This window comes from Ochotona curzoniae, unplaced genomic scaffold (assembly GCF_017591425.1).
Source record: "Ochotona curzoniae isolate NIBS_2020 unplaced genomic scaffold, NIBS_Ocur_1.0 contig_2723, whole genome shotgun sequence".
Classification (NCBI taxonomy): domain Eukaryota; kingdom Metazoa; phylum Chordata; class Mammalia; order Lagomorpha; family Ochotonidae; genus Ochotona; species Ochotona curzoniae.
The window spans coordinates 24971255-24991417 of record NW_024465573.1 but is presented as its reverse complement, the minus strand read 5'-3'; the positions used below and the strand labels follow the sequence as shown (position 1 = coordinate 24991417).

The 20163-nt window shown below is 54.6% G+C and overlaps 1 protein-coding gene across 5 annotated transcripts; it reads left to right on the top strand.

Moving 5' to 3' along the window:
- Window positions 1–3383: 3383 nt before the first annotated feature.
- Window positions 3384–19387, top strand: TREH (trehalase). 5 transcript variants are annotated; one of them, XM_040977065.1, is made up of 15 exons: window positions 3384–4102; window positions 14481–14581; window positions 14716–14860; window positions 14952–15039; window positions 15996–16096; window positions 16192–16284; window positions 16365–16481; window positions 16592–16714; window positions 16893–16946; window positions 17056–17246; window positions 17751–17968; window positions 18265–18376; window positions 18635–18747; window positions 18965–19018; window positions 19174–19387. In XM_040977065.1, exons 1-15 carry the CDS (start codon window positions 4014–4016, stop codon window positions 19312–19314), a joined length of 1740 nt encoding a protein of 579 aa, XP_040832999.1. In that variant the 5' UTR covers window positions 3384–4013; the 3' UTR covers window positions 19315–19387. The 5 variants fall into 5 exon arrangements, with proteins under 5 accessions (XP_040832999.1, XP_040833000.1, XP_040833001.1 ...); XM_040977064.1 differs by having other exon boundaries at window positions 3385–4102; window positions 16893–16942; window positions 17052–17246; XM_040977066.1 differs by lacking the exon at window positions 16192–16284 and having other exon boundaries at window positions 16893–16942; window positions 17052–17246.
- Window positions 19388–20163: the final 776 nt, after the last annotated feature.

The window sequence follows — 20163 nt, the reverse complement described above, 5'->3', positions numbered from 1 at the left end:
TACATAGAAATCTAGAAGATTAAATGAATCAAAGAGGAGTTATTTATAAGGTTCTTTTCCTATGGAAGACAAATAGTAAAAGTCTGAAATCTTTTTTTTTTTTTCACAGATATTATTCAAAAGCTTTAGACATCTGGGCAGGGGATTTTACCTCATTGACCACAAAACAGTTGGGGTTCAGCCTCGGACCGTGTGCCTGATGGTTGCCACCGAGAAGGGTGGAGCTTGCTTCGAACCCAGTATGTCATTCTGACGTCAGACTGAAACCCAGAAGGGGCAGCAGAAGTCCAGCACGCCCCTGAGGCAGCAGAGCCACTATTGGACTAGTGGCCAGCCCACGTCCAACACCAAGTCAGGGGCCAAGTGGCCCTGCTTTAGATTCCGTGTCAAGAGGGTTTTAAAACTCCCTGAAAGCCCCTTTCCTTGCCTTTCTTTCCGTTCCTTTGTAACCTCTTCACATCTTTCTGCTGCAAGGGAGAAAGGCCCATAGGCGAAGTTTCTTTAAATAAAGGGCATGTATATTCTTTCCTATGCTAGACTGATCCGTTCCTTCACGGTGCTCAGCGAATCTAACAGTGACCATTTTTGGAAGTGAACAAGTCCATAATCTTTTCCTCTCTCTTTCTCTCTGACTTTCAAATAAACTAAATTTGTAAAAATAAATAAATAAATAAATATTCTTGCATTTTCATCGGAAAGGCAGACTTACAAAGAAAAGGAGAGACAGAAAGATCTTCCATCCATTAATTCACCCCCCAAGTGGTTGCAATGGCCAGAGCTGAGTTGATTGGCAGCCAGGAGCTTCTTCAAGTCTCCCATGCAGGTGCAGGGTCCCAGGGTTTTGAGCCATTCTCTACTGCATTCCCAGCCCACAAGCAGGGAGCTGGATGGGAAATGCAGAACTGGGACATGAACCAGTGCCCATATGGGATCCTGGTGCTTGCTAGGTAAGGATTTAGCCATTGATAATTGTACCAGGCCCAAAATAAATTAAAATTAAAAAAAAAAATAAAGGGGGCTTCTCCAGACTTCTGGAATTGTCCTCTTGTTGGAGACCCTGAGGCAAAGTCTGCTGGCACAGATGGCTTCCCACCCGTGGACAGCTTTCCCAAGGCCACGGCTCGAGGCCTCTCTGCTGCCGTGCAAGCTGAATCTTTTCCCTGCTGTCCTCCTCTCAGGAGACCCTCTCAGGACAACCCGTGGCTGGTTTTAGCCAAGACTTGTATTCTAGCAGTAAACCAGAGCAATTGCTCGGCTTGTGGGGGAATGTTCCAAATTCAGGCAACAATGCCACCAGTGTCAATGCTCTGTCACCTACATGGGACACCCAGATAGAGCTGTGGTTCCCCGGCATCAGCCTGTCCAGCACCGGCTGTCACAGGCACTGCCGCTGTGAATCAGCAGGTGTGGGGATCCAACAGGTCTCAGTCTTTCTCTCTCTCTCTTTTATTTTATTTTTATTGCAAAGTCAGATATACAGAGAGGAGGAGAGACAGAGAGGAAGATCTTCTGTCTGTTGATTCACTCCCCAAGTGCCCACAGCAGCCAGAGCTGAACCAATCCAAAGCTAGGAGCATGGAGCCTCTTCCGGGTCTCCTACACGGTGCAGGGTCTCAAGGCTTTGGGCTGTCCTCCATTGCTTTCCCAGGCCACAAGCAGGGAGCTGGAAGGGAAGTGGAGCAACAGGGATTAGAACTGGTGCCCATATGGGATCCCAGCGTGTTCAAGGCAAGGACTTTAGCCGCTGGTTTACCACGCAGGGTCCTCAAAGAAAGAAATCTTTTCAAAAGCTTTTTGAAGATTTGCTTATTTTTATTTGGAAAGGTGGAATTAGAGAGAAGGAGAGACGGAGAGAAAGATCGTCCATCTGCTTGTTCGTTACCCAAATGTCTGCAATTTCCAGAGCTGAACTGATCTGAAGCCAGGACCAAGAGCTTCTTCCAGGTCGCCCATGCAGGTGCAGGGTCCCAAGGCTTTGGGCCATCCTCACTGTTTTCCCAGCTGGGTCAGAAGTGGAGCAGCTGGCACACAAACTGACACCCATATGGAATACTGGCACTGCAGGCTGAGGCTTAGCTTGCTATGCCATGGTACTGTCCCCTAATTTTTTTTAATCTGTTTGAATCAGGCTGTTTCCCAGTCACTCCTGGTTCCACGTCATCAGTGTGCCCCCAAAACAAGACCGTGAAGACCCAGACTCAAGCACCGGTGAGTGATCATGATTGCCCAACTTCGTGTGGATTTCTTTCCATGAGCCCATTTTGCAGAGACTCCTGTTAAGGAGTACATCTCCTGAGAGCTATCCTGACCGTGTCCCCGGGGTGCTGTCCCCTCAAGAGTCCTCCTGCTCCCACCTAGCTGCCCTGTGGACATCAAAGGGCTCATGACAGTTGGAACCACAAAGACACAAAGCAAGCAGAAGAGCCATCCGGCTGACTCAGGGCTGGGAATTTGTGAATTCCATGTTGAGACCAACCAGGTCTGCTGTGGTGCGAGCAGGGAACAGGAACAGGTGTTTGCTGAGCAGTTGCAACACAGTATGAGACACCTGAGTGCAATGTGGGAGTGCCTGGTTCTCGGTCTCCCTCGGCTGCCTGCTTGTGCACACCCTCGGAGGCGGCGAATGGCTCAAATTCCCTGGGCGCTACCGCCCACGTGGGAGACTCAATTCAGTTCAGGGCTCATGGTTCTCACCTGGCCTAACCCTTGCTGTTGGAGGCATTTGGGGGAGTGAACACAGAAGATTTTCTCTCTGCCTTTCAAATGAAAAATAAATGATACCACTTATTTTTTAGAAAATTATATCAGTGCCCAAAATTTTGATCAATCTCAAAATTGAGAGGCTTGCCAAAGGGGAAAATTTAACATGTAGCCCAAAGCTGACTCTGAATCGTTGCAAACTGTAACCAAACTTTTATGTAAACCAACTACAACCTACTAGTCAGTAGACTCTTGTATCAAATGTCTAGGTCTCAGCCAATGGTAGCAGCTCAACTTTCAATCAATCACAGGCTGCAAAGTGCTCAGCCATTCGAAATAAGGCAAATGCCAAATTGAAACCAATTAGCTAGTTTCCTATGCCATAGCCTTTTTCTGGCTATAAATATGATAGCTGGGTGGCTGGGTTTCCCAGGGGAAGCTCTGGGGCACTTGCTCGCTCAGAGTGCAACCTGCCTGCTAAGTTTATTTGTCCAGAGTGTTTCTCCTAAGCGTGGCAAGCCCTGTGCAGGTGCCACAGCTGCTTCTCTCCATGCCCTAGGCCTGCCAGTGAGCAGGTTGCACCTGCGGCAAGGCCTTGAGGAGCATAGCTGGAAGGAAGCCCCGCCCCAGCCCACCCCCAAGCTGAGCTCACTCTGCGCCTCCCCCTCCTCGGCTTCCTGCTCTGGGGCTGATCTCTCCCCCACTCTCCGCAAGCCTCAGCCTGCGCCTGCAGCTGCCCACAGACCTCTCCTCTGGGCCCTGTCTGGCAAATTGCTTTCCCTCTGGGCCAACTCCTAAGTGATCTTCAAAACCCTTTGTAGATGTCTCTGGGAGATCTTCCTACTCCTCCCCACACAGGGTGGCATCTTCTGTAGGTAAAAGGGTGCTTGGGGTTCACACCACCCCAGGAAGTCTTGAGCCACTCTGTTTGAAACGTTGGAGCAGTAGACTCAGGTGGACAGGCTTGGGGCCACCTAGGCCACTAGCGTCCAAGTCCCAGCTTGTGGCCTGAACTAGATCTCTGGCCCTGGACTGCTGGCTGACAACATGGCCAGACTCCCACTGGGGGAAGGTAGGTGTGGATGAGCACGTGGCACCAGCTGAAGCTGATCAACCTAAGAAACAAAAAGCAAGAAGAGGCTTGATGCATAGAGTGCCTGAACCCAGAAGGAGTGGCTGGCCACATGCAGGCCAGGTGTGGGTGCCACAGGCAGCCACGCCTCCAACCCTGGACTTTGGCTGCCTGAGAGTGGGCGGCAGGCCAAGCTGTCCAGCCAACAGATGCCGGCTGAGGAGTCATAGTCATCTTCACCATGCCGGGGAGCACCTGGGAGCTACACCTGCTGCTTCTGCTGGCTCTGGGGCTCGGGTCCCAGCAGGCCCTTCCCCCACCCTGTGAGAGGTAAGTGTGTGGCAAAGAGGGGCAGGGGCTGGGACGCTGAGACGCCATCTCCAGCTCTGGCCGGCAGCCCTGCAGAGGGAAGAAAAGGGAAGGGAAGAAGTCTTGGGTTCCTGGGAGAGTAGGTGTCATGCTGGGCACTGGATCTCCTGCCTGGGACAAGACAGGGCCACCTGAGGTCCCAGGGGTTTGCTGGTCTCAGCCACATTGCTCTGTGGACTCTGCCAGGCCACTCTCAAGGTGGTTCCAGCAAACTCCGTGCCTGAGGCCCAAGCCTGGCTGTGGGAAGGACCCGAGGGCTCAACAGGCACACCTGGGCTCCAGCCCAGGCCTCTTCCCTCCCTCCCATCAGAGGGAGCAGAGAAGCGGGGCAGCCTGGGAGCGCAGGCCCACACCCATCCCTCCTCCCACCCCTGGAAGGCCCACAGTGTAGGCATGATGACTTCTGAAAAGCAAACATGTCCCAGGGTTTGGTCAGGCATCAGGCTGGTGCCAATGTTGGGGGTGGGGGGCTGTATTGGTGGCTCACAAACCCCCTTGCCACCCTCACTTGGCGATGGCTTGTGCCAGGCATGCTACCAGCCGACAGTGGCAGAATCATGGCAGGAAGCAAGCTCAGGCCTGCAGCACCTCTCCGTGGTGGGATTTCTGAGCCGAGCTCTGCATTTGCCCTGCAATGCAGTGGGCAGCACATGGTCCTGGGCGGGGCAGGGGAGTGGGACCTGCAGTTTTGTTTTGTGGTTAGTCACAGAGGCATGGCGTGCCCAGGTGGCTCCCTTACTCATGGAGCCTTCAGGTCTCCAGAGATCAAACATGCCAGTGGTGAGAAGATCCACACCACTATTCCACGATTAATCTAAGCTATCCAGCCTGACCTGCGGGCCCAGGCAAGCCAAAGCTGACCAGGTGTTGGCATCACCTGGAAGCTCCTGAGTTTATCCTCGGGGCCAGAAGCGGGCCAGAAGTTTTGCTGAAATGAATAGGCATTGAACATGGCCGACCTGCCAAGTAGAGCCTTCTGGGCTCAAGCCACTTGTAGAAGGAAGAATCTAGGCTCCTAGACCAGAACCGACCAGTCTCTGAGATGCCCCAAGGGATGGGAGGGTCCTTGTCTGAGGTGACACGGGATGCACCTTCAGCCGGTTTCTGCTTAAGGAAGTCCCACTATGTTTGAAGGGGCTTGGGGCTTTGGGTTACCTTGACCTCTGCCCAATTTCTTAGCCTTTAGCAAGGGGACTGGGGCTGCCTGTTGAGCTCCATGGCTTGACCAAGGATGTGCCCAGTCATGCCTATATCCTGCCAACCCAGCAAAAGCCCCAGCACATGGGTGAGCCAGGAGGGCAGGAGGGTGATACATTCTGACCTTCCGGGGAGAGAATGCAGCCCTGCATCCAGAAGCCCCTGGTGCCAAGCCTGGGTTCTTTGGCTCCTGAGCGATGGAAATTGACACACAACTCTGATGAGGTTTACTGGGGACTTGGAGGATACCGTGATGGGAGGAGCTCCCACCTGTCAGCCAGGGAGGAGAGCTCAGCAGGGGCTTGTTGGGTGGAGAGGCATGGTTGTGCTTTTTGGCACATGCCACTTCTGGACGGCACCAGGCCCGATGCTCTTTGCAGGCACGATGCTTTCTATTGTGCATGAAATGTTCAGAACAGCCCCATAGTTCATCATTGCCACTCCAGCAGGGTCACCTGGTGCTCACACAGGGTTACTCTGGCCAGAGCACAAGTAGTAAGAGGCCTTGAATGGTTAGGGCATGATCTCTCCTTGGGCCTGACCAGCTTGAAGCTGTTCCAGGCTCCCCAGGGACCAGAGGTGGACTGGAGTTGGGGTCAGGGGCGGCCTGATCTTCTGAGTCCAGTTTGGAACGTGTATTATGCCAGGCTTCAGCATGTGGCTGCTCTGAGGTTGTGTTTTTATAATGACCGTGGTGCTCTCCTGGGTTCTATGAATTGTTCTAGCAAATGGTTACTTCTGAGGGGACCATGGGAATGCCTACGCCTTTGCCAGTAGTGAGGGTGTAGTGTCCTGGGGAACCCAAGATCTTAGAGCTGGTGCCTGGAAGGAGGACAAGCAAACAGTCGTAGCACCAGAAAGAAGTTCCAATATTGCAGCTGGAGTCAGGAAGTGCAAGGTTGACCAGAAGGACATTGACATGCTGAGACACAGGGTTTGGCAAGAGAAGGAATCGGAAGGGCAGGATCCTTTTCACCTGCTGGAGGATATGGAGGATGGGGGATTGGTGAAGAAAACAATTGGGTGAGTGAAGGACAAAAGGGGTATGAAAAAAAATCTAGAAAAGACACTCGAGGATGGTAGCAACAGAAATGGAAGGAAGAGGCGGGCCCAGCTTGGATTCTGGCCAATGGGACTGCAGCCTCCAGGCCATGGCCCAGGTCATCCAAGGGGGTGGGAAAGGCAGACCTGGGCTGCCAGCAGATCTGGAGAATACCCAAGGCCAAGGTTGCTGGGATTGAAGTGATTGTGTGGGAGGAAGGTGGAATGTCGACAAGGGCTTTATGCAAAGGCAGTGCGTCTCCCTCTTCTGCGTGCTTCTCGTGCTTCTAGGGAGTGAATGACTTTACCCCTGATGGGGGAGCAGCTCCCCTCCTACCTGTGTGAGCCCAGAACCCCGGTAGAGGCCGTTGTTAGGGAATGTTCACTTGAAGAGTAGATGAAATGGACTTGCTGTGGGGCAATGGCATCTTCCTTCATTGTCCTGGGCAGATCCCGCATCCCAGGCAGAGCGTGGCCTGAGGATTCTCCATCAAGCACAGTTGGTTGAACCAACAGGAGGTCGTGAGCTCTCTGGAAGCTTCCAGTTGAGCCTTTGACCTCCTCCTTGCACACCACCTGGGACTTTGGCCCAGAAAATGCCCATCCGAGAGGTAATTATTAGCTTAATATCAGATGTCATTTGTGATTGCCCCTTTGACTTAATCTCAAACCCTGAATGTCCTGTATCGTCCTGGGTAGTGTTGGAGGTACATCTGAGAGTCAGGGCAGGGTGCAGATTTCCACCGTGAACTGTGAAGCGTGGGGTTAGGAAGCCCTGTGGTACAGCGTGCTAGACCTCTCCCTGGGATGCCCACGTGCCAGAGAGTCCCTGGGTGCTCTCCCTCCCATCCAGTCCCTGCTGCAGACCTGGGATGCAGCAGGTGACAGCTCAGGGCGTGAGTTCCTGCCACTCACACAGCAAGCCGGGGTGGAACTCCTGCCTCCTGGGCCAGCGTGCATCATGCCAACCATGTGGGGAGCGAACCAGTGAATGCAAGAATGCGCTCTCCTGGTCTGTCTCATTCTGCCTTTCATATCATGAAAGAAACTTTTTAAAATGTCGATTAAAGCACTTGCAGCCCCCACGGGAGTGCCTGGATTTGCTTCCCAGCTCCTCCTTCCAGCTCCTCCTCCCTCACCAGGCAGGCCCTGGGAGGCAGCAGCGATGGCCCAAGTAATTGCATTCCAGCTCTGGCCTTGAACCTGGACATGTGGGCATTTGGGGACAGAGCTAGTGGATGGCACTGTGTTTTCTCTTTCTCTTCAATTTTATTTTAATTATTGGTTACATTGTATTATGAGATACAGTTCCCTAGGTACTGGGATTCTCCCCACCCCTCCCCCCCAGTGGATTCCTCCACCCTGTTGTGAGACCTCAGATCAAGATCAGTTGGGGCACCTTCACCGCAAGATGTACCAAGCATAGAGTCCAGCATCTTATTCTCCAGATAAGTTCATCTGCTTCTTGGGCAGACCCTCCCTGGTCCAGAGGCAGGGCCAAAAGAGCAAGATCCCAATCAATTAAAAGCCCCAGCAGCATCAATATATATCGTTATGGAATTAATTTACACAGCACTGATTAAACAATATGTTAAAATTGCATGTAGATTGTTAAGAACCTCCTGTGCCTAGTTCAGTGACATTTTAACCATTGAAGTGCATAACTAGTTTGGGGGGAGTTGCAGAGAAATCTCTCAAACTTTGGTGATGAGTACTTGTTCTTTGTGCTCTATCTAACAGGGTATGTGTGAGTCTTTGATGACCTATCTTTCTTTATTGTTCTCTGCTTATCTATCCCTATTTGTGTGAGTGTGTGTGTGCGTGTGTGTGGGTGTGTTGGGGGGAAAGGGGTTCTGGAGCCACCTTGTTGGTCATTATAGAGGGTGTAGGCCCAGAGCTGGAACTGGGCAAGGACTGGAGAAGGCTCCTCTCCCTTGTCCCGAGGAAGGTTTATTGTTCTTCTGATTCTGAGGACCGATTGTGGTTCCTGGCTGTTGTTCTGATGACGTTGGTTCCTATGTGGAAGGACTCAGGCTTCTTTCATCTCGTATAGTTTGTCCAAAGAGGGGGGATGTCTGTCCTCTGGGTTCTTGGCCTCCGAAGGCATTCCAGTTGCCCGTGTTCTCTTTGGCAGTTGTGATGACGTCCTTGGTGCCCGTTCCGATAGACCTTGATGGGAGTCCGGGAGTCCTTATGAGTGGGATACAAGCCGCCTCCTGTCCTGCGGCTCCGCTCTGGGGTTCTCCCCTATTCTGTGCATATGACCACCTGTTAATAGTTTATTGGGGTCACTCCTGATTCCCCCTGTGTGTCATTGTAGTTTTTACTATTGTCTAATGCTGTTCTGAATCTATCGACTGTAAGATACCTGTCCAGATCCTGTAGGTTACACTTCACGGCTTCCTAGCTTTTTCAAGGAGATGAGAGATTTCTCTGTGTTCCCGTCCAGTTGCTGTGTGTTGCGAGGATTTGGGATTGTACTGGGTATTATGATCATTCAAAACACGTGGGTTGAGACCATATTAGTTACAGGTTCATCTGAGGGAGATTTACCATCAATGGAAATCTTTAGGGTTACTTCGCATCCCCTAAGCACTGCAGATTTGGCATGGAGCTGTCTGAGCAGCATTCAGAGAACCAAATTCTCCCGGGCTCCCTGGCCGGGTGGCCAGCAGGCAAAGTCTGGCGCCAACTGGCGCACTGGCCCCCCTAGTGGGCATGAAGGCCGCCTGGTGCTTACCGAGCTAGAGGTGGCCTGATCGGAGCCCCCCAGCATCCACCTCTCTTCAATTTTTCTTAAAGATTTATTTTTATTGGAAAGCCAGAGTTACAGAGAGGAGGAGAATCAGAGAAATCTTTTATCCTTCAATCACTCCCCAAAGGCCACTATGGCCACAGCTGGGCCAAACTGAAGCCAGAGCCAGAAGCTTTCTCCGTGTCCCACGCATGGGTATAGTCCACCATCCTCTGCTGCTTTCCTAGGCCATAAGCAAGGAGCAGAATTGAAAGTGGAACATCCAAGATAGGAACCGGTACCCATCTGAGATGCCAGTGCTACAGATGGAGGCCTCACCTACACACCACAGCGCTGGATCCTTTCTAATCAACTTTTACAAATTACTCTGTGCAAGCATGGGCAAGGCTCCCGGCTCCAGAAGGACCCAAGGGGCTGCTGGGTTCTTTTGTCCCTTGAGCCATGACCTGTAAACAGCCTTCAAAGGATTGGCCCAGAGCCACTTGGGTGGAGGATGGCAGTTCCCCAGGGCATGCAGAGGGCAGACTCTACCAGGCTGCCTCTGACTGAAGCAGGCATGACAGCCAGATCAGCTCTGTGGGCCGCCCTCTTGAGTTTTTTCCCTGGTTCTTGGGCAGTGCCAGTGGATCTGGTCGTGTGGTCAGTGGGAACCCTGTGTGTGAAAACACCAGCCTTCCAGGGCACAGCCCCGGGAAGCTGACTCTTTGAGAGCGCCTGCACAGAGCTGGCAGCTCGGGCTGATGCTGGTGGTCCTGGAGCCAACACGGGTCCTGGCAGGGCTAGATCTGGCACAGATGGTGGGAGATGTAGCTGCTCAGAGACCCGGAGATGGAACAAAACCAAAGCCCTTATGCTCCTCTGGACCTCTGAGGTGTACTTCTTCAGGGTGGTGCTTCGTTAGAGAATCAGAACCAGCGATGAAAATCTCACCTTTTCCAGTGTGTGCCGGGGCCCATGGGTGTGGTCTCCTAAAGAGGGCCCGTGGGAGAAGGACCCTTCTATTTCTCCAGGCACACTGGGGAAATGGGGCAGAGGAGGAGCGAGCATGATGCTGTGGCCCTCCCTGGGTCACCTGCCCTTTCTTCTTCAGCTGAGGCAGGGGTCCCAGTGCCAGGATTGCAGCAACAGGTTCAGCAATGGGGGTGATGAGTAAGGAAGGGTGGCTGTGCCCTTCAACCTGCTTGAGAATCACGTGGCCTGATGGACTGTGCTTTAGTTCTGTCTGGCAAACAGTAGGTGGACATGACTCTGCTGTCTCCTGGCTAAGATGGCCCTGAGGTCTGCAGTTGTGGAACCCTGCCCTGTGGGAGTGGACCCAGCAGTAGGAGCCCCCTGCCAAACAAGCGCTGCTGCCTTCAGCCTGGACCGGCCCAGTGCTCCTTTCCAGTGGTGGAGAAGCCCAGTGCAATGGAGAGGAGGAGGAGCAGCCACGGGGGATGAGGGCTGAATGCCTGGGTAGATCAGAAGTGCAGGAGGGCAGTTCACCACTGTGTTAATGCTTTGTGAGAGAGAGCACTTCCTTCATTTATACCAGCCACCTGACCTAGCTACTGGGCCCTCTCCTGCTTTGGAAGATGACAGAGTCAAATGGAAACCTACCGATATGAATGGCTTGGGGCCCGCCATGATGGTGTAATGGTTAAGGTCCTCACCTTGAACGCACCAGGATCCCATATGGGTGCTGGTTCTAATCCCGGCAGCTCCACTTCCTATGCAGCTCCCTGCTTGTCGCCTGGGAAGGCAGTCGAGGACGGCCCAAGGCCTTGGGACCCTGCATCCATGTGGGAGACCTGGAAAGAAGTTCCTGGCTCCTGGCTTCAAATTGGTGCAGCACCAGCTGTTCTGGTCACTTAGGGAGTGAATCATCAGATGAAAAATCTTTCTGTCTCTCTCTCTATATATATTTGCCTTTCCAATAAAATAAATCTTTTAAAAAAAAAGCATGAATGGCTTGTCCTGGGAGACTTTTTGTCACATGATATGATGGACTAGACCAGTCGTTGATGGCAGTAGGACTCTAGTGATGTACCAACATTTTTTTAAAATATTTAATTTGAAAGGTAGAGTTAAAAAGAGAAAGTGAGAGAGTTCCTCCATCTGTTGACTCACTCCCCAAAGGCTGCGATGACCGGCGGTGGGCCAGGCTGAAGCCAGGAGCCTGTCATGTGGATTTCAAAATGCAGAGGTTGGGAGCCAGTATGGTGGGTATCGCAAGCTAAGCCTCGGCCTGCGGTGCTAGCATCCCATAGAAGTGCCGGTTCCAGCCAACTGCTTAATTTCCAATCTCTCTCCCTGGTTATGGCCTGGGAAGCAGCAGAGACTGACCCAAGTCCTTGGGACCCTGCACCCATGTGGGAGACCCAGAGAAGGCTCCTGGCTCCTGGCTCAGCTTTTGCTGTTGATATCATTTGGGGAGTGTACCAGTAAGTGAAAGATCTTTCTCTGTCCTTTTCTTTCAATAAATCTGCCTTTCCAATAGAAGTAAATAAATCTTTTGAAAAATCAAGAGACACCAAAATAAGCATATATTTCAATTTCATTTTCCATGGTTTAAAATATATATATATATTTTTATTTGAAAGGCTAATTTACAAAGAGTAAGCAAAAGACAGAGAAGTCTTCCATCAACTGGCTAATCCTCTACCTCCAAATGCCAGCACCCTTATAGGCACCAGTTCATGTCTCAGCTGCTCTGCTTCCCTTCCAGCTCCCTGCTAATGAGCCTAGAAAAGCAGGAGAGGATGGTCCAAGTCCTTGGGTCCTTGCACCCACGTGGGAGACCCAGAAAAAGCACCGGCTCCTGGCTTCAGATCAACTTAGCTCTGGCTATTGCAGCCATTTGGGGAGTGAACCAGCAGAGGGAGGATCTTTCCCTCTGTCTCTTTCTCTCTGTAAATCTGACTTTCCAATAAAAATAAATCAATCTTTTAAAAAAAAAGCTTCCTTGGCCAATCATTTCCCATTGTTCTTTCTTTTTTTTTAAGACTTATTTCTATTGCAAAGTTAGATATACAGAGAAAAGGAGAGACTGAGAAAGATCTTCTGTCCACTGATTCACTCCCCAAGCAGCCGCAATGGCCAGAGCTGAGCCGATCCAAAGTTAGGAGCCTGAAGCCTCTTCCTGGTCTCCCATGTGGCTGCAGGGTCCCAAAGCTTTGGGCCATCTTTGACTGCTTTTCCCAGGCCACAGCAGGGAACTGGATGGGAAGCAGGGCCACCAGGACACAAGCCAGCACCCATTTGGGATCCTGGCATGTGCAAGGTGAGGACTTTAGCCACCAGGCTACTGCATTGGGCCCACTTCCCGTTGTTCTTAAATCCTGAGATAGCTTCACTGGACTCCATGTTTTTATTTTAAAACATTTATTTTTTAAAATATTTATTTATTAATTGGAAAGTCAGATATACAGAGAAGAGGAGAGACAGGAAGATCTTCCATCCGATGATTCACTCCCCAAGCGAGCACAATGGCCGATGCTATGCTGATCTGAAGCCAGGATCCAGGAACTACTTTCAGGTCTCCCATGCGGGTGCAGGGTCCCAAAGCTTTGGGCCGTCCTCCACTGCCTTCCCAGGCGACAAGCAGGGAGCTGAATGGGAAGTGGAGCTGCCGGGATTAGAACCAGCACCCATATGGGATCCTGGTATGTTCAAGGTGAGGACTTTAGCCGCTAGGCCACGCCACTGGGCCCAATTTTTTTTTTTAATTGCAAAGTCATATTTACAGAGAGGAGGAGAAACAGGAAGATTTTCCGTCTGATGATTCACTCCCCAAGTGACTGCAGCGGCTGGTGCTGCACCAATCCAAAGCCAGGGGCCTCTTCCAGGTCTCCCACACAGGTGCAGGATCCCAAGGGCTTTGGGATGTCCTCGACTCCCTTCCCAGGGCACAAGCAGGGAGCTGCATGGGAATTGGAGCTGCCAGTATTAGAACCGGCACCCATATGGGATCCTGGCATGTTCAAAGCAAGGAATTTAACCACTAGGCCATCGCATTGGCCCCTGAACTTCATCTTTAATGATCAGTATTATCATGTTGTGACTCATTTGTATGGGGCAGTTGCACCTTCCTTGCAGTGCCTGGACATACCGTATCCTAGGACGGTCAGAGTACAGTTCAACCTCATACCAGACAGCTGGGCTACAAAGGTTCTTCCATTGGAACTGGACCTTGCGCATGCCCCATTGCTCACGGACAGGTGTTGCTGTAACAGGCCACAGTTTAGCTCTCTTCAGATTCTTGGTTGACAGGGAACAAAGCCAGTGGCCATGGCTTCATGCACAACTTTGTCCTGAGCCTGGTTAGCACAAGGGCAATTGCTGCGTTGCAGGGCCCACAGGGAGGACAAAATGGAAGACTATCCTAGGGAGTGTCATGTCACAGTGTCCTTGCAGAGAGGGGGTCACGTGCGAGAGTCGAGCATGTGACCACATGCCCACTCGAGCGCCGTGCAGGTGCGGGTGGCCCTACGGTTGCCAGAGGCGTGCCCCTTGAGCCGCATCAGCCAGGGTGGAAGATGTCACCCCGTGGCTACTCGCGGCAGGCCCGTTTCCAGGGCTTGGTCCCATGTTGTATGACTGGCACCGTTTGTGCACCTGTTCCAACCTACATCCCAGAGCCGCATCATCCCAGGCTGACCTCTGGCCTCACCTTTCTCCTGGAAGAGAACTTCTGCTGCCTCATGCGAGTTGATAAACCCTTTTCCTCTCTTTTCTAACCCTTTTCTTCTGAATCCCTCTCCTGCTTAAAAGTCCATTTGGTGGACTTTTTGGTGTTTGGTACAGAAGTTGCCATGTGGCACACCACAGCCCAGACCTGAATACCTGGTTTGAATCCCAGCTCCTTTGCCTCTAACCCAACTCCCCACTAATGCACACACTGGGAGGAGTGGCCAAGGCGCAAAGACTTGAGGGAAGACCCTGAGGGAGTTCCCGGCTCCTGGCTCCAGCCTGGACCAGTCATGGCTGTTACAGGCTTTTGAGAAAACCAGTGAATGAAAGGTGTTTGTGTGTGTGTCCATATATATATTTGTGCCTTTCAAACAAAATAATAGTGTGTAACTGGCAGGGCCTGTCCAAGGTGGCGGGCAGAGAATGTCCCCAGTGGTACCCCCACTTCACACATGCTAAGCTCTTGCCCCTTCCCCAGGTGTCCTGTACCATGTTGGTTCCAGTTAGCCCTGAGCATGCACTCCAGCCACTGCATGGGTTGTTTGCTCCTTGGAGACCCCCATTTGTTCACTCGGCCTTGCATGCACATGTGTACACACACACACACACACACACACACACACCCCAGATGCCAGCCCTTCTGCCTGGCATCCACCCCAACTAATCTCTCTGCAGCCAGATCTACTGCCATGGCGAGCTCCTACACCAGGTCCAGATGGCCAAGCTCTACCCAGATGACAAGGAGTTTGTGGACATGCCACTGTCCATGGCTCCAGGTGAGTACCTAGGGCTGCACCTGCTCCTCTGCAGGAGGTGGAGAGGGGGCTGTACTAGGTGGAGCAGCCCTTCTGAACAGGGAGGAGCTGGGGACGCCCTGCCAACCAGCCCCTCTTGGCCCCACACTCCCCAGACCAAGTCCTGCAGAGTTTTGCTGAACTGGCTGCGAGCCACAACCACAGCATCCCCAGGCAGCAGCTCCAGGAGTTTGTCTGGGAGCACTTCCAGGCCGCTGGGCAGGAGCTGGAGTCCTGGACCCCTGAGGACTGGAAAGCGAGGTATGATGCTAGACAGTGGGAAGGAGAGGGGCCCCTAGGAGGGAGCCACCTCCCTGAGCCCTGGGTTGAAGGGGTGCTGGTCTTTATTCAGTCCCAAGTTCCTGCAGAAGATCTCAGACGCCAAGCTGCGCACCTGGGCGGAACAGCTGCATCTGCTCTGGAAAAACCTGGGGAAGAAGGTAACTGGTGGGACTGACCTGGGAGGGACCATGCCTGCTACAGGTTGGGGGAGGAACCTCCATCCTGGAGAACACCCTTCCCACACCTCCCGAGTCCCCAGACAGAAACCTAGAAAAAACTTCTGAGGTCAAAATGAGAACTGCTAGCTCCTCTTCACTTTCCATTCCCTGAGCTTGCAGGGCGGCGTCCGTCTCAGGAACAGTAGGTGTTGCTGTGGCTGCACCCCAAGCCCACCCAGCCTGAGCTCAGTACTTTCTCTCCTCTGTTCTAAAGCTCGGACAGGGCAGCACCTCCATCCAAGGCTGCCCAGGCCCAGCCACCTCTCCCCTTCTGCTCGCCCTGTGGCCTGCAGCTGCTGGCCTCAAGGGTGGTTCGGGGCTCCTCTGCTGGCTGCATGACTTTGCTCAGCAGCCAAGCTGGCAGGAATGAACATGGGTCCTTCTGCTGCCTCCTATGATGGCTGAACCAGCTGAGCCCCTAACCCCACTAAAACCAGTACCTGCGGACATGGCCTGGGGCAGAAGAACCTGGGAGACCTTTGGCCCCAGCTGCCCCTCCTGGGCTCGCTCTGCCTCGCTCCTGTCACTCATGTCTGCTTCATAGGGGGGAAGGGTTGGATTTGTAGCCCCACCTGGGCCACAGAACAGCCTAGGTGGGCTGCTACTGTCTGCTGGTGGCAGCAGGGGAGAGGAAAGTGGGAACTGGCACCTGCCATCCAGCCAGAAACCCAAGTCACCTTACCACTGATGCTTGGCAGACACCTGCCAGGAACCCACTAGCTGAATGGCTAGGTTTTCTGCACATGCTCACACTGAGCAAGGACCTGAGAGACCTATGGGTGGCCAGCGAGGCTCCCAGGGGCTCGGCCCTGCCCACACAGCCCGCAGCACAGGGCCAGAACCTCTGCTAGTCTCCCGCAGCTGGTGCCTCACCTCAGGGATTCTCCTGCCTGCAGATGAAGCCAGACGTGCTGAGCCAACCTGAGCGATTCTCTCTTATCTACTCGAAAAACCCATTCATCGTGCCTGGTGGACGCTTTCTCGAGTTCTACTACTGGTACATGCCCAGGCCCGAGAGGCCAGGGAACTGCGGTGGGAGGTGGCTGTGCCGGGCAGAGAACAGCCATAGGTAATGACTCCACTGTCCTCCAGGGACTCCTATTGGGTCATGGAAGGGCTGCTGCTCTCTGAGATGGCAGAGACAGTCAAGGGCATGCTACAGAACTTCCTGGACCTGGTGAAAACGTAAGAGTGGTGCGGGCAGGAGCTCCGGGCTGCAGCTGCTAGGCAACAAGAGGGCATCTCAGCCGGTCCCTGTCCCACAGCTACGGGCACATCCCCAATGGCGGGCGAGTGTACTACTTGCAGCGCAGCCAACCCCCACTCCTGACGCTCATGATGGACCGATACATCAATCACACTGATGACATCACCTTCCTACGGTGGGGACCCCCACCCCACACCTCACACCTCCCTGGGGTCAGGCATGGGGCATGGGGCATGGGGAAAGGGGTCGTGTGGGTGGGCTGAGGCAGTGCCCATGCCTCCCCAGGGAGAACATTGAAACCTTGGCCTTGGAATTGAATTTCTGGGCAGAAAACAGGACCATCTCCGTGAGCTCCGGGGAAAGGAACTACACCCTGAACCGTTACTATGTCCCTTATGGGGGGCCCAGGTGAGGATTGGCCCAGCTCCCCTCAGCCTCTTGCCACTTACTCTGGTTGGGGCCTCATGGCATCCCTGGGCAAGGGACAGGCTGATTCAGTCTGGCCTTCCTGGGTGCCCTTGGCAGACCCAGGCTGGGATGTCAGGGTCTGCTGAGCCAGGGTGCTCACTTCTCCTTTCTGGGTCAGGCCTGAATCCTACAGCAAAGATGCAGAGCTGGCAGACACTTTGCCTGAAGGTGAGTAGTGGAGGGGGCAAGGGACAGCATGACCCCAGAGCCTGGTCCCTTGCCTGCTGCAGCCAAGCCTGGCCTGGATGGCCTCCCCGCACCTGCTCCGTCCTCACAGGGAGCCAGGAGAGCCTGTGGGCCGAGCTTAAGTCTGGGGCCGAGTCTGGCTGGGACTTCTCCTCACGTTGGCTGGTGGGAGGCCCGGACCCTGACTCGCTCAGCAGCATTCGGACCAGCAGGATGGTGCCCGTCGACCTGAATGCCTTCCTGTGCCAAGCTGAGGAGTTGATGGGCAACTTCTACAGCAGATTGGGTGGGTGAGCTCCCGGGAAGCCAGGGCTGCAGCTGAGGCCCCAGCCTTGGTCTTGGCCAACAGAACTGCCCAGGAAGGACTGCCAGGGTGAGGGCACCTAGCCAGCTCATGGCCTCCCCCCTCCAGAAAACAGCTTCCAGAGGATCAGAGTTAAGAGGGAACACACCTGGGGCCCCTTACATAAGGGCACCTAGAGTCTATGCAGCGACACCCTCATCCACACATCCATACTTAACTCTCCCAACAGCCACTCGGGGTGAGGGACCCACAGAACTAGGGAAGCAAGATGGCCAGTGTGTCTGCAGGATGACCCCAGGAAGCAAGCCAGTCTTGGCTGTGGGGGCAGAGCAGGGCCATTTGGCTGAGGGAACTGGAGGGCCCTGCAGGTTGGAAAGGAGGTGGGTGTCAAGGATTCCTTAGCTTCGGGGAGGAAGGTGGAGCAGAGCTGTCTAGTGTTGGGGGGCAGGGCTCTGTGAGCTCCCTCTGAAGGCAGCGCTGCCCCAGGGAATAACTCCCAGGCCACCAAGTACAGGAACCTGCGGGCCCAGCGGGAGGCAGCCCTGACAGCCCTGCTATGGGACGAAGACAAGGGCTCCTGGTTTGATTATGACCTCGAGAACCAGAGGAAGAACCACGAGTTTTACCCGTCCAACCTCACCCCACTCTGGGCTGGCTGCTTCTCTGACCCTGGTGTCGCGGACAGAGCTCTGAAGTACCTGGAGGTGAGAGGACAGCAGCCGGGTCTGTCCGTCCCCCACTACATCCCCTGTCCCGTGGACTCCAGGGAGCAGGGACTTGGGAGGTGGCAGCATTCCCCACTCCAGCGAGCAGGGACCTGGGAGGTGGCAGCGCCTCCCTCCTGTCCGCTGGTCTCAGCCTGCATGTCCCAGCATGGCCACATGGGGGCGGCCGCGGGCCACGAAGAGGTGGCTAAGGAGGCGCCCATTCTCCTGGGGTCCAGCACCCTGGCTCCTCCTGCAACCTCCACCACAGCCACAGTGATGCTGGAACCTTCTAGGACAGCCAGATCCTGAGCTACCGGCACGGCATCCCCACTTCTCTTCGGAACACAGGCCAGCAGTGGGACTTCCCCAATGCCTGGGCCCCCCTGCAGGACGTGGTCATCAGAGGTAGGGAGGCCAGAGGGGGCACAGCCCAGGGCCTGAGGAGCGAGCTGCAGAGGAGGCCCCTTGCCTTCCTCTCTCTCCTCTGCTCCCCGTGCCTCCCACCTGGCGCCCCCTCCCCACTTGCTCCCAGGTCCCCGGGCAGAGGACAGGTGGGATCCGGGGAGAGGGTGTCAGGGCCCAGGCCTCCCCTCCCTGGGGCCTCTGTGCTGTGTGTGATGGGAGCCGTGGGGACTCTCGGTCCTGTCCCCGGGTGGGGTTTAGGCCTGGCCAAGTCAACTTCACCCCAGACGCAGGAAGTGGCTTTCCAGCTTGCTCAGAACTGGATTCGCACCAACTTTGATGTCTACTCCCAGAAGTCAGTCATGTATGAGAAGGTGAGCTCTGCCGGGGTCACCCCCAGTCGCACTGGGGTCTTCTCCCCAGGTGTGGAGGGAAGGTCCAGAGCACTGGCGGCACCCAGTGGCCATCCCTGGGCACTGCAGGGGCCGGGGCTGCGGCGGAGTGACTGCTCTCTGCAGGTGGTTTCCCTGGGGCTGGCCTGGTGGCGGGTGGGACCACAGCCCGACCTTCTCTCCATCCTCTTGGCCCCAGTATGACATCAGCAACGGTGGGCAGCCAGGCGGAGGAGGGGAGTATGAAGTCCAGGTGAGTGGGCTGAGCCCTGCTATACCCCGTGGTGGCACTCCTTCCCCACCAGACCCCAGTGTGCCCCCCTGCCTGAGAGGCAGGACCGGGACCCCGATTCCCACTCCCCTCCTCCCCTGCCAAGCTGTGTCCCCACCAGCCTGACCTCTGTCCAGGAGGGGTTTGGCTGGACCAATGGAGTGGCCCTGATGTTCCTGGACCGCTATGGTGACAGGCTGAGCTCGGGCACCCAGCTAACAACCCTGGCGCCCCAGTGCCTGACTGCAGCCCTTCTGCTCAACCTCCTACTGCGGTGACCCCCACGGCCCGGTGCACCTGTCCCACCCAGGGAGCTCAAGTGCCCCCATTAAACTTCTCACCACCCCTGTCTCCCGCTGCCTCTTCCTGCCCCGTCACCTCCAGCGCACAGCAGTGACTTGCAGGTAACATTTGTGGTTCTACATCCCTCCTGGCACCTTCCACTGAGGGAATTTCTCATCTGGGGAGGGTTGAGCCCTCAGTCCACCCAGCCACGTGCCCACACTCCCCTAGTCCAAATGCTTTATTGTTCTGCAGAAACACTTAGAAATACTGAAAACCGCCAGCCAGGCCAGGTGGCCCAAGGCCTGGGGCTGGGGCACAGGCGGGGAAATGGGCTTAGTGTTAAGGCGCAAAGGGCTGAGGCCAGTTGGTCGGAGGCTGGGACCTCTGCTCTCAACTCCAGGAAGGGGGGCTGTGGCTCCAGGCCTGCCCCGCCTGCCCTCTCAGGCCTTCCCCCTGCTTGTCCCCATCAGGACCCACCCAGCCCTTCTAGACTCCTTGTATGCACAGTGGTGCTGCTCTAGTGGCTTCAGCGCCCCCCTCCGCTCTGGCTCCAGCAAGGCACGAGTGGGGGGGAGGGGGATGGAGACACAGGCAGAGGCGGTGTCCAGGCTCTTCCCCCCAGCGCTAGGTGCCCCTGGGTGGGCAGGAGAGATGATGGCAGGGGCCCCCTGGGAAAGTCCAGGGGAGACAGTGGGTACAGCCACAGCACCAGGCAATCAGCAGGTTACCATGGCGACAGAACAGTCACTATGCAGACCAGGGTGTAGCTGGATCTGGGCCTTACCTCAAGGGAGATGCTTGAGGCCTCTGGCCCTGGAGCAAAGTGGATAAAAAATAGAGGG

What these genes read in the sequence shown, in the direction of transcription:
- TREH (XM_040977065.1), top strand. Translation starts at nt 4,014, where the DNA reads ATGCCGGGGAGCACCTGGGAGCTACACCTGCTGCTTCTGCTGGCTCTG. An exon ending in GGAAAAACCTGGGGAAGAAG is followed by an intron (nt 15,040 to 15,995) that starts GTAACTGGTGGG and finishes TCCTGCCTGCAG; the next exon opens with ATGAAGCCAGACGTGCTGAG. An exon ending in GAGGGGAGTATGAAGTCCAG is followed by an intron (nt 19,019 to 19,173) that starts GTGAGTGGGCTG and finishes ACCTCTGTCCAG; the next exon opens with GAGGGGTTTGGCTGGACCAA.